The sequence below is a fragment of the Lepidochelys kempii genome, chromosome 6 (genome assembly GCF_965140285.1).
Source record: "Lepidochelys kempii isolate rLepKem1 chromosome 6, rLepKem1.hap1, whole genome shotgun sequence".
Taxonomy (NCBI): Eukaryota; Metazoa; Chordata; order Testudines; family Cheloniidae; genus Lepidochelys; species Lepidochelys kempii.
In genome coordinates, this window is record NC_136385.1 from 116,264,582 (window position 1) to 116,278,616 (window position 14,035).

At 38.3% G+C, this 14,035-nt stretch overlaps 1 protein-coding gene across 5 annotated transcripts in view; it reads right to left on the reverse strand.

The window, feature by feature from the left end:
* Nucleotides 1–2,181: 2,181 nt before the first annotated feature.
* AKT1 (AKT serine/threonine kinase 1) overlaps nt 2,182–14,035 on the reverse strand; it is a 115,406-nt gene continuing 103,552 nt past the window's right edge. For 3 of the 5 annotated variants that reach the window (XM_073349805.1, XM_073349806.2, XM_073349810.1), the window contains 3 exons: nt 10,826–10,913; nt 4,629–4,731; nt 2,182–3,152 (listed from right to left, as the gene is read on the reverse strand). In XM_073349805.1, the coding sequence (XP_073205906.1) occupies nt 3,073–3,152; nt 4,629–4,731; nt 10,826–10,913 (271 nt within the window). In that variant the 3' untranslated portion in view covers nt 2,182–3,072. Of the gene's footprint in view, nt 3,153–4,628; nt 4,732–10,825; nt 10,914–14,035 lie in introns of those variants that run through there. The other 2 variants (XM_073349807.1, XM_073349811.2) reach the window with 2 other exon arrangements.

Here is a 14,035-nt window from a genome sequence, read left to right on the forward strand (position 1 = left end):
ACCCCATGTGATATGCCCTTCCAGCTTGACTGTGAATCACTGATAACTACTCTGGGAACAATTTTCCAACCAGTTATGCACCCACCTTATAGTAGCTCCATCTAGGTTGTATTTCCCTAATTTGTTTACGAAAAGGTCTTGCGAGACAGTATCAAAAGCCTTACTGAAGTCAAGATATACCACATCTACTGCTTCCCCCACATCCGCAAGGCTTGTTACCCTGTCAAAAAAAGATATTAGGTTGGTTTGACATTTGTTCTTCACACATCCATGCTGAGTTACTTATCACCTTATTATCTTCTAGATGTTTGCAAATTGATTGCTTAATTATTTGCACCATTATCTTTTCAGGTACTGAAGTTAAGCTGACTGGTCTGTAAGGCCCCAGGTTGGCCTTATTCCCCTTTTTATATATTGGCATTATATTTGCCTTTTTCCAGTCCTCCGGCATCTCTTCCATCATCCATGACTTTTCGAAGATAATTGCTAATGGCTCAGATATCTCCTCAGTCAGCTGCTTGAGTATTCTAGGATGTATTTCATCAGGCCTTGGTGCCTTGAAGTCAGCTAACTTGCTAAGTAATTTTTAACTTAGCCCTATTTGGTCTTGGTGTGCTGGTTGGCTCCATTTCTTAACCCAAACCTAGGCCCAGGGTCAAGAGCAATAGGACTCAAGGATGTGTTATATAAGACAAATGGGGCATGCTGTCTGGCACACACTGAAGGCATCCCTTTGCAAGGAAATAGACCCCACTCTGCCCCCCAAAATTTCATGTGACCACACAGACACATGCTGATGCTCCTAGCCCACCATGATGCTTAATAATTATTGCTTGGTTGGGTGAAGAAGACTGCAGAGAAACGCTTACGCTCCCTGGTAAGAACTTGAGCTTTGGTGGACAGTAAACTTTTTAGGAATTACAGCCCGTTGCTTAAACCAAACAGACCTGGTTTGGGTGTTTTGTTGCTTATTGCACAGCTGAAGCATCCATGGTTAGCTTCAAATATATTGTGTTTAAACAACAGTGTTTTTTTTCCAGCACCTACAAGGAGAGGGAACACTCTTTTTAACAGGAGCCCCTGGAGTCAATGAATACTGGCCTCCTGTGGCCCTGACTCAAGTGACTGGGGCAGGAAATAAAGATTTAGCAACATTCCTGCATGTCACACCTTAATTATACTCCAGCCCTTTCTTGTGCAGAGAGCTCAGGTGACCTGATCCTGCATACTTTTAATGATTAGTCCCACTGACATCAGCAACAGCTCACAGACTAAACATGGCAAAGTGAGTCCCTTCCTTTTTCATCCCCCCTAGAGAAGATCTTCCAGTGCAGAATGAATTATTTCTTTAACAATCTACTGCTGAAAACACCTGTTACTAAACCAGCAGCAAAAGGAAGGAGTGTAGGGAAGGCAAATTCCACTCACAGAGGTGAGAGCTTTAGAGTTTGGATCAGGGAACGATGGAGAGAAATTTGAGAACAGCTTTCACATTCCTCTGAATCCATAAAGCTCCTATCAAAAGAAATAAGCACCTACCGTGTTTAAGCAATTTTTATTTAAGTATTTAGAGGGAAACTTCCATATCATAAGTAAAAATACTAGAGTCGAACCTTGTGTACAAAAAAAAGTCACGGCAATGGGCTTTCTGCTGGACCACAGTAGTTTCTCGTGGAAAGGGGAAGTGAGGGTATTTCCAATACACTCTCTTCCAAATTAAAAAAATAAATGCTAATTAACTGCAGTACATTTCATCATTTTTATACAGTCAAGAGAATGAAAACAAAAAGCGATCTAAAAGAATGCAACCTACAAGGGAATAAAGTCATTTGGGCAGTAGAGGCAGAATAAGACTGTTTTTACGAAAGTTACAAAGAAACATGATACAACAACAAAAAAGGGAGTGGGGGAATTTCTCACTAAGATTAAAAACAAAATATATTCACTTGAACACCCTATTACTCAAACACAGAGAAAGTTTCAACCTTCTTGCTTTTTTTCTTATTTACGGGAAACACGTTAAAGTGCTTCTTCAAGAGTCAGAAGGCACCAATGACAGTTGCCTGATACCTTGAATGCACACTGAAGAGTGAGGAAATTGTCTGGCATGATGCAAACAGTAATTGTTTACGTATCTTTATACAACTTCTCTTTAAAAAAAAAGCAGCGACAAGTCATTACTTCAGTGCCATAATTTACTTCTGTTTGGTTGATTCATTCATCAAGATGAATTTCTCCCTTAGACCTCTGTGTGGCTTTTTATACACTGTACAAAGTGGGGCAATTCTGCAGTACAGCATTTTAGATTAGATTGGTAATCAGACTGTTTTCTAAGTTTTGAGCAGCCAATCCTGTTAAATACTCTTAAACATTAGACAAATGGAATAATTAAATGCACTATCTTGAAGGGAATACTCATCTGTGCGATGTAGAAATGGACTAGATTCCACAGAATTCAATTTGATACATAATGTCTTGTAGCAGATGTTATAACAAAATAACTTGCTTTTTGAACTACCTCACTGAGGCCATTAATGCTGTTCCTATAGTTGATTTTCTGGAGTAGGATGACACTTCATTGCTGTCCAAAGTGAGTTTGAACCTTTAACTCTCCAGAGTTTGTTCACTTCGTTGCTTATATTATTGCACTAGCTACTAAAGTCTTTATAGCTTCCTAAATAAATCTAATTGTTCAGAGTGCAGATTCTATATTTAGATAATGACCTGTATGAAATAAATAAAATAAGGGGATTTTTCTGGTCAGAGTTGCTGATATGTTGAATATCTTAATTATTTCTAATGTAAACTGTTTTGGTACGTATTCTTAAAAACCTAGTCATTCAGCATAAAAGGTTGACTTAAACAAATCCATTCTTAAATGTTTTCTTCTCAAAAATGCATCAGAGAATTGTTTTAAATACAGAATCTGTGAGGCTTCCAACAAATTCATGTAAATTGTAGTACAAACATAGTTTGTAATTCCGATAATGTAGACAGTTTTCTAGTGTCCATTGAAGTAAGGTCCTCAAAATGTAGTCTGTTTTGTTTCTGAATGGGAAAAAAGGCAAAACATTAAGCTGTTCCACTGGCTGAATAGGAGAACTGAGGAAAATGAGGTCTTCTCTCATTATCTACACAATCCATACTGTCATCTGCAAAGAGAAAAATAAATTTTACCCACATTGAATAATGCCGCGTATATTTTGATTTTAAACAGAGCGGAGGTTAATGATTTTCATGTCTTGGAACAAATGCATTGTAACTTCCCCCCTAGACCCCAAACTAAAAATATAGCTAAAGATAGTAACAGAAAGGCATCAAACTTAAGACCTGCCTTGACTCTCTATTTAATGTAAGTCACAGAAGAAGTTAATTTTCAGCACAGAGATGTAGCTGTGTTGGTGTCCATTTAACATTGCTGGAAGTTGTATGGCTGAATACATACTCACTGTACTGAATTTTCACCCCTCCGTGTCTAGTAGTACAAAGTGAATGCTAAGTTACCATGGAAATAGAGTATACTTAAATTAAAAAAGCACATTAGCCATTATGCAACAAGTGTTTGTTAATATACACCATGTGTATGTGTATGCATTTCTAAGCTTCTGAATATTGGTGGTTGGAAATTTTCCAACGGAATGTTTTTCCGTTGGAAAATGCCAATTCATTGAAAATGAAATGTTTTGAGGAAACTTGTTAATTTGAACATTATTTCATTTGGAAAAGAGCCAGTGCAAAGTGTTCTGACATTTTCAGAATGAAGCATTTTGATTTATTATTTTGAAACAACTTATTAACATTTTTATATCAATTTTTGTAAAATGTCAAAATTAGAATGAAACTTTCTGATCTTGCAAAATTAAACATTTCAACTGACCTGAAATTATTCTTTCTCAGAACTTCATTTTCTAAGATATTTCATATATTTTGTTTTAGTTCCATTTCAGAACAGAAACCAAATTTTGAACTCTCAGAACTCCCCACAACAAAAAATCCAGTTTCTACTCAGTTCTCTTTATGATGTTCTATGCCTGTGAAAGGCACCAGACTGGAAGTCTCTATTTAGCTGTGGAGTGGGTACAGTCATTTACACTTCCCCAAAACACTAGACTGGAGAGACCACCAGTAGGGGCTGAGAGGGCAATTCAGTTTCTATGCCCAGTCAATAGTTTGCTTCTCTGCTGAGGCTACTAATAATGGGGTCGGTTATAGTATTGGTTTTCGAGGTATTTATGAGGATAGGGACTCAGACCGCCAGATCAAATCACATAGCTCACTGAGCAGCCACTAGATAACAACTTTCTGGTACTATCAATTAGAGATGGGCTCAGGGTGCAAAATTCAGTTTCAGATTTCTAAACATCCCAAAGCTGGAGCTGGAAGTTTGGTATGGACCCATCTTTGCCGCCATCCCAGATCTGAATAGGCAAACTAACAGTGAAAAGCTCCATATCAGTTTACTAACACCATGATCAAGTATAATCATACAGTTTAATTACTGTATATGAAGAAACCCAGATGAATCTGAACGGACATTTCTCTGATATTTTCTATAAGGCCAGATAACACTACTGAATATTATCTTGGGGTGGGCCTAAAAAGAAAGAGAAATATTTAGGAAACTTTACCTTGGTCAGGTGGAGTGATTGTAATCATCTGTGCTGTAAATTCTTCGTCAAAATACCTTGTGTCTGTTTCAGATGTAACTTGTGGTTTAAATGGAGGTATAAGCTGAAAGACACAAAAATACTGCAAGCTTATAGTTTATTGAAATACATTCTTTATAGGTTGGCTTTGAATTTCAGCTATAAACCACAGTGACTTTTCCTATACTGCTAATAAAATCATGGCTCGTAGGAAAGAAACGTATACAATACAAAGTATTTAAATGTGCATTTGCTGTTTATAGGATGTGAACGGCTTTGTTTCTAAATCGTGTTTGCAGTAGAAAGAGTTGTGAGCTCTTGATGCTACTTCAAGCAATAAATAAATAGCTGATATTTACAGTTAAGAAATTAATAGTCTGTTTTTTAAAAATAGTATACATACTATAGGCCTTATCACCTCTGCTTTAGGCAGGGGAGAGGGGCAAAAGGAGCAGAAAGCCTGCCTAATTACCCAAAATTGTTCAGAGGCAGAGGAGCTGTACTTCAGTGGCTTTACAGCTCCCTCCTATCCCATGGAAACAACTGGATATAAACTCTGCACTTCTGGAGCTCTGAAGGTTTAAGGGAAACTGGCATGGTCAGTGGAGAGCTTCTTACATTGCATCCTTCTCTGGCTAAACCATGAGTAGCACTAATAAGACCCTACGCTGTGCTGTTAAACTCTCTTGGGTGTGAGGGGTAGAAGTAAGCCCCGTGTAAGCAGGGAGTCCGGCAGCAGGACTGTAGGTAAACAGAGCTGTTTGAATGGGGTGAGGGAGGAGGGAGCGTGGGAAGTAGCACGCCCACCATGCTGGTCTTATGCAGATGCAGCGTTCCAAAGGATTTTGTAATGTGCAGTTCTGGAAGGCAGCATATCTGGTAGACAAACCTTGTTCTGTTTCCCACTACATGATACAGCAGAAACTTGAGTGTGAAGTCACAGTCTGTAGCCCTTCCACAGAGGACATGATGCTGGGCATCAGTTCACCCACCACTGGGGATAAATCTGGCAGTCGTAATAGCAACTACACTACACTAGGCAACACAACAATTGGGGAATGGGATCATGGAAGCATACCGTATCCCACTGAAACTGCAGGGACTACGTTAGCTAAGCAGAACATTAAATCACTCAGGCCTGGTCTACAATTAAAAGACAGATCTACGTAGCTATGGTGCTCAGAGGCATGAAAAATCCACACTGTGAGTGCTGTAGCTATGCTGACCTAGTCCCTGGTGTAGGCACAACAAGGTCAAATAACTTAAGGATGGCCACACTGGATCAGACCAATGGTTCATCTAGCCCAGTATCCTGTCTTCCAACAGTGGCCAATGCCAGGTGCTTCAAAGGGAATGAACAGAACAGGCAATCATCAAATGGTCCATCTTCTGTCGTCCAGTCCCAGCATCTAGCAATCAGAGGCTTAGGACACCCAGAGCATGGGGTTGTATCCCTGACCATCTTGGCTAATAGCCATTGATGGACTTATCCTCCATGAACTTGTCTAATTCTTTTTTGAACCCAGTTATAGTTATGGCCTTCACAACATCCCCTAGCAATGAGTTCCACAGGTTGACTCTGTTATGTGAAGTACTACTTCCTTTTGTTTGTTTTAAACCTGCTGCCTATTAACCTGACCCTAGTTCCTGTGTTACGCAAAAGGGGAAATAACACTTCCTTAGTTGCTACTGCAATACATACAATAAATAATACCATTAGGCCCCTTTAATTTTATTTCAGATTAGATTTAAAATTAAAGACAAAAATATGATCCACAGACACAGAATCTGGTGATACTTCAAAGAAAAATCCTGTGAGGTTTAGAACTAACAATTCAACATTATGGGAAGTGAGAATACAACTGTTTTAAAAATGGCCCTTATTATAAATACCTAATACAGTTACAATATGCAAACAATATACATATTTTAAACCTAAATTTTCAAAACTAACTAATCACTTTGGGTGTCCAATGATACCTTGAAGGAGTCTGAGGATTGGATAAGTGCTCAGCACTTTCAGAAATTCAGGCCCCTTTAAGAGGTCTCAATCATAGAACTGGAAGGGACCTTGAGAGGTCATCTAGTCCAGTCCCCTGCACTCATGACAGGACTAAGTATTATCTAGACCATCCCTGACAGGTGTTTGTCTAACCTGCTCTTCAAAATCTCCAATGATGGAGATTCCACAACCTCCCTAGGCAATTTATTCCAGTGCTTAACCACCCTGACAGGAAGTTTTTCCTAATGTCCAACCTAATGTCCTTTGCTGCAATTTAAGGCCATTGCTTCTTGTCCTATCCTCAGAGGTTAAGAACAACAATTTTTCTCCCTCCTCCTTGTAACAACCTTTTATGTACTTGAAAACTGTTATTAAGTCCCCTCTCAGTCTTCTCTTTTCCAGACTAAACAAACCCAATTTTTTTTTCAATGTTCCCTCATAGGTCATGTTTTCTAGACCTTTAATCATTTTTGTTGCTCTTCTCTGGACTTTCTCCGATTTGTCCACATCCTTCCTGAAATGTGATGCCCAGAACTGAACACAATACTCCAGCTTTTAATAGATCGGCACTATATTTGCCCTTTTCCAGTCATCTGGAATCTCTACCATCTTCCATGACTTTTCAAAGATAATCACTAATGGTTCAGATATCAATGTTAAGTACCCCAAATTATTGGACCCTATTAAAAATGAAGGCTTTGTAGTCTATATGTTATTAGAGGTACATTAGAAGGGAGCTCCATTTCATAAGATAACAATCCTATTTGCAAGTGAGTCCGACCAATCTATTTTTTTGTGAGGATAAACATCCTTTCTCCCTGATACTGAACCCTCAATATTCTGATCATCCATAAGGCAGTTTCTCCATCTAAGCAATAGCTTGGCCCTTTTTGCGTGTTTGTTCTATCCATAACCCATTTAGCTAATGGTGATTTTGGCACATGTGCTGCTCCCCGTCACTCTCTAAATTGTCTGCAGTGCTGAGTCTCAGAATGCGTGAGTGATTAAGGACTCGGGCTCTGCAGCAGAAACCTAAACTCTATGCTAGAGAATGACTGGGAACCACAGAAGGAAACAGAAAACAAGTATAAGATGTGTTTTAGATTATTTTTTACAAAATATTTGTAAAATACAATCTAAGACAGGGTGAGCTGCACCTACAAAACGAGGGAAATATTTTTGCATATGGTCAGATTTGGATTATTGAACTACGAGGGGAAGTGGGAGAATGTAGCAAGGAGTGGTGAGGTTTGTTTTATTAAGTGGATTTATTAAGTGGATTGCAGCCCTCACTGCAATAGCTCAGCAGACTATGGTTGAGAGGTGCCACTTATAGTGTAATGTTGCTGCATGCCAGCATAAGATACGTGGACTTAAGTTGCTTACCTAGCCAAGAGAAACTGGTGAGAAGATGCAATTAAAATATCAATATTTACATGGAGTTTGTGGAAGGATGAAGTACTGCACAGTTAAAATGCAGCCTTCTCCAAGGACAAATGGCAAAGATTTTCAGCAGGGATCTTCTGATAAAGATTTTAAATTTCTGTGACTAGACAAACTCAGCCAAACTCCCTGTTGTTCAAAGCAAGGTCTTGTCTCCCAGAAAATGTCCTTGTTCATACAAAATCTCAATTATGTAAACATATTCAACATTTCCTGATGACACTGGGGAACCATGTCTGTTCCAGAGATTCATGTAGCATATTTCACTCACTATGGGGTGATATTCTATCACTTTCAGAAGCTCCTCCAGGCCACTTAAACCTGTCTCTTTGGCTTTCACAGAGTGGGTATTTCTACAGTAGATAATGTCTTAGATCCAATTTCTGATTTGCCTACTTGCTAGAAATGGGCCAAAGAGGCTGGGTTTTGGTTTTGCAAAGACAATGTCAGAGGTAGTCTTGATCCAGGCACTCTTTTCCCCAAGGCAGCAAAGGTCTGGAGGGACTGGAAAAAAAGACTGAAGTTTTTGGCCCGTCACCACGCACTATAAGCTTCATGAAGATCATATTAAAAACAATATTTTTTACCCTGAACTGTGTAAACTCTGCAGTCAGAATGCTGGCACGCAGAAGTCCAAGACCTGATAAATTCACTGCAGACATTCTGCATGTGGCAGTCTCCTTTGATATCTGGTCTTAAAAGGGATATTGTCAAGGCTAGTAGACCCAAAATCAGACCTTCCAGACAGCTCTTTGTTTCCTGGCAGATGCACAAAAGGCAAATAAATGACTTGCTATCCCTCCAATTTGTTTGGCTGCCTTAGTCTGGGGAGCAGACAGAGTATGGAATATACACAACTCCTATTCTCTCAAGAATTGAGATCCTTGTAAATTTCAGAACTCTGCTTTCTGACAAGAATAGAGCAGGCAGAATGAGAGGCGCCCAGTAAAACATGCATGTGTGATCATGAATTAACATAGTTCTAGGGTTTGTTTTCCACTTGCCCAGCAGAAGAGTTGGAGTTCTGTCGGTTACAACCTTTTCTTTTAGAGGAAATGACAGATTTTCCAGAAGCAGAAGGGCAGAGTTATATTGTAAATATTAAAATGTGTATATAATACAACAGGTTAAAATTTTAGTCTGGCAACCTGGACAGCATCCTTTAAAAGGATCAATATATGCTGAATGATGCATAGGCATTCAAGTGTGAAACATGCAATGCTGAAATATTTCATCAGGATTCAGATGCATCTCTCTCCCTTCTGTGAAATGATATAAAGGGGCAACCATCTTTTCTAATACAAGAGTCTTCTAGTATTAGGAACGTGCATGTCATATTACATTTTGTTTGCTGTATCTTTTGCGTTCTCCAGGGGACTATTCAAAATCTTCATAACTTTATCAGGAATACAAAGAGGGACACATTTCTGCAAGGAGAGAGGGAAGTTTTGGAAGGAGAAGATAGGGTACCCTTTGTACTCCCAATACAATAGGAAAGCCCACAATGTTAATCTCTACTGGTATGATATGGAAACTGCTAACATATTATTACATTAGTTATACCAAAAGCTAAAACCCTGAGCAGATCATACATTTCTATTCATTAATAAGAGACTTTTAGGTTAAAAATAAATTATTATTGATGCCTACTGAGGCCCAAAGGTGGCTTTAGCACTTTCCAAAACCAAGGGAAGATATGACTCTTGCCTCCTAATTAAATTAGCTCTGATATGATGCGGGGAAAACAAGACAGTACGGAGGGCAAAGTGGGATAACATGAATAAAATCACACCGTTACTCAACAATGGCTAGTGCATGGCATGATGAAGTAGTTTCTCTTTTTATCACTAAGTAGATGTCTGAGTTCCATGTGGGTGTCATGACAAAAGTGTGTGTGAGGAGGGACTTGAATGAGTGGAGGGAAACTCTCGGAAGAGGTAATGAGGGCAACGTGGAAGATGGCACTAAGATAATGAAGGAGGAAGTGACTGAGGCCGACATCACTGACAGAATAGTGGTTATGCCAGTCACATGGCAGCTGGTCAGTCTTTCTGACTCTAGGGGCTCTTGTTAGAGAACATGGGGGCAGGGCTTCAGAAAAGAAGGTGACAAACCATGAATTCAGATACTTAAAATTGTCCTTCCCTTCTTTGTCACAAACCCCTTACTAGAACTGGACTAACTTTAAAAAATCCAAGTTTTACTTTGCTGTGTTTATGCTATTTGTCTGATCTAGTCTATTTGCATTATTCAAACAGAGAGAAATGCGAAAAAGCAAAAAACAGTTTCGCTATTATTTCTGATTAGTTTCATGTTCAGAGTCTCAGGCACTGGTTCAATGAGCCAGTTTCTGGGCTTCAAGCATCTTAGGGGTATCACTTGTTAAAGAGAAAACTGTTTCAACTAGAATTAAAACAGAATTCATGGAAACCAGTTTTGTAAAAGCTTGTGTTTACAAAAAACTAATATTTTGAGCCATTTTTGACCTAACAGATTCTCTTTTACTCCTATTATTGATTTAGATATGTTTTCTTTAGCAGGAATTTTTTAGTTAGAAATAAAGAACTATATTGGTGTAAGAACTATGTAACAATTCTGGCTTAGAAAAGCTGACTCAGAAACATAGCAAACCTTTTTTATGAAGTAATCTTCAATAACCAATATAGGGGACCACCTCAAACGTATTCAGTTTCTCCACAAACCCACTTTACATCAGAGGAATTATTATAAGTACCTTTTTCTCATATACGTCTTGCCAAACAATGCCAGAAAAAAATTTGTGTTGCATAATCTCCTTTGCATCATCAGAGCCACCACCTAACCTGTTTTGGGGCAAAAAAAAAAAAAAAAAAAGAACACTTGAGCATATGTAGTTTTCAAATAAGATTATTACTGAGAAGTGAGGAAGTCATGGGTTATATGGTTAAGTAACCAACAGTTTATCAGTTTCGGGTCTGAGAACAAGCCTTTACCTTGATGCATTTGTTTCGTGTACTAAGACTCATGAATACTGTTTGATTGTCCATTTCAGACTTCAACATGCTTTCAAAACCTCTAGTGGAACTATTTTAAAGAGACAAATTATTGATACAGAAAAAGATGCATCTAAAATTTGTGCTTCAAACTATCTGACCTCAAAATGAAGTTCTATTATGTGACTTTAAAAGGGGGCTTCTCTTACTCAACATCTCTGCTCTAATTCATATTTGTTTTAGTGGCAAAAGTAAGTTATTACTTTTAGCATGCAGAGCTTGTGCATCCCTATGGGAGAGTGAGCTGGATTCTAGTCCTTCTTGTGCATTAAGTTTTACTGTGTTCCAATTAGAGGTCCAATCAGTTACACCTGGCAACTAGGAAAAGGGAATGAGGTTTGCTCATGTGTAAATTAAAGCTAAAATCTGAAGATAATGGGAGTTATACCATAGAAATGAAGAAAGGCAGAATTTGACCTGTAGAACACTAATCATTTGTTGGAAGCATAACTTACAGGCCATCAAAAAACTCTCTTTGTGGAAATATTTGATATGATTCATAGATTCCAAGGCCAGAAGGGACCACTATGATCATCTAATTTGACCTCCTATATAATACAGGTCATAGAACTTCCCCAAAATAACTCCTAGATCAGATCTTTTCAAAAAACATCCAATCTTGATTTAAAAATTTCCAGTAATGGGGAATCCACCACGACCCTTGGTAAATTGTTCTCACTGTTAAGAAGCTGTTATGGAAGATAATGAAACACAAACACAGAACCCCATGTTGCCATTTTAGTCAACTTTCAGAGAAGAGCTGAAGCTTAAAAATACATTTTGTAACAAGAGTTGAGTGAGCCCTGACTGAGCTAGCCAGACTTCCTTCTAACTCTGTTACAAGGAGTAGTCACTTCTCAGTGGGCTGGGATATTTTCTTGGAAGCCAAAATGATCTTAACGACCAACAGTGAAAGACACAAGGCTTTAAAAAGAAATGAATTATGCAACCTGATGTAAATGTAAATTATAAGAAGACACTTGGTGCTATAATAACACAAATAATATTATCAAATTGTACACAAACAGTACCCTCCTTCCTGGATTCAGGGAAACACAATGGGTTTTCTATTGATTTAAATTATATCGAGATAGGGCACTTTTATTACGACAGAGTCTTCACACAGACATGACCCAACATAATTACAGGTATAAATTAAAACAATTTAGTTATTTTTGTTCCAGTTAACGTGTAGAGAAGCCCTGAGTCAACAGGAGTTTTAACTTTATTATATGGGTGAAATGCTTTCTCTCAAAGACTGAACCACATTATCCAAACAATACAAAAAGCATGTTCTTCTGGAACAAAACACACACAGAGATCAACAGGCTTCTAGTTCACCTATCACCTTCAGACAGATGAAATTCACAGATATGAAGGCTGGAAGGTACCATTACAACCATTATGATAATCTAGTCTGACATCCTGCATAAGGTGCCCATCACCATAATTTCTGAGCACCTCATGAACTTTAATGTATTTATCCTCCCAAACACCCCTGTGTGGTAGGGAACTATTACCATCCCCATTTTACAGGTGAGAAGCTGAGCCACAGAGTGGCTAAGTGACTTGCCCAATCACACAGGAAATAGGGTAGAGCTGGGAACTGAACTCACGACTCCAAGTCCCCGGCTAGCACCTTACCACTGGGCCACACTTCCTCTTATAACACAAGCCACAACACAATTTCACTCTGCAATTCTTGCAATCCTAACTGGATATAAATAACACTATAAAAGCAATACACCATTAAAAGTTTACAGTGAAATATTACAAAGATTAAATGAGAACCGAGACCTAGAAACTACAGAAAAAACTATAGTCTAAATCAGGGTGGATAAAAATCAATGATTTAAAAAAAAATAAATAAAAAAAATCAGATTTTTTTAATTTAAATTGGATTTTTTTTTATAAAATGCTTTTTGAGGAAAAAACCTATCTAAAGATAGTTTTAATTAAGATACATTATAGCTCAAAGATATCTCATAATGGAATAGGGATTATAAAGTCTAATTCTATAGTATGAGACAATATATTCATGTACTGTTTAAGAAAAGTTTTGTAAATGAGTTCCAATAGTTCATGGATTAGGGACGCAATCTTATGGGGTTCCAGGGGCTTCTGTATAGATTATTTCGGTTAGTCTTTCTATCTACCCAGTGGGACTCAGTGCTCAGTCTAGAAGATACCATCAGAGAGGCTTAGTTTTGCAGTTCTCAAACTGTGGATTTGTGTCTCCAGAGCTAACATGCTTGTTAACAGCAAAAATGTTTTTAAATCAATCAATCAATAAATAATATACAGAGGTGAGAAATAACAGACCTCAACCCTACTGTCCCTCTGCAAATTTGTGTACACAGAGTCAATCACTTACCTCTCTCTAAAAGTGAAAAGTTTCAAAAAGTTCAATGAATAGAAGATTGTTGGGAGCGGAATAGATCTGGACAAGGAGAAGAAGTCTGGAGATAAATGTGAGAAGGGAGGGACAGGCAGTAGAAACAAAAGTGAAACCATTTGAGCAGCATATTCCAGGAGTCTTGAGGTCTTTCTGAGTGTAGCCTTCATTGATCTACTATACCATTCTCTCACTAGAAGGGAAAACCTATAGTGGCAGCAGACCGTAAAAGAGACCCAGTTTGGGAATATTTTAATGAAGCTCCTCTACCTGTGGGTAAGACAGGATGCGTGCAAAATGCAAACAGTGCAACAAAGAAATGCAAGGCCTGGTTGCCCGAATGAAACAACATCATGAGAAGTGTTGCTTCTCAGGAGGAAGCTGCATTGAAGATGATGAAAGGAACATGTCCTAACATGCAGGATCTCCTGGTTGGTAAACTTTTTTATTTCATACTTCTTTCTTAAGGACTGCCTGTCTTCCTTCTGGACTAGTCTTGAATTCTCATGTTTGAGCA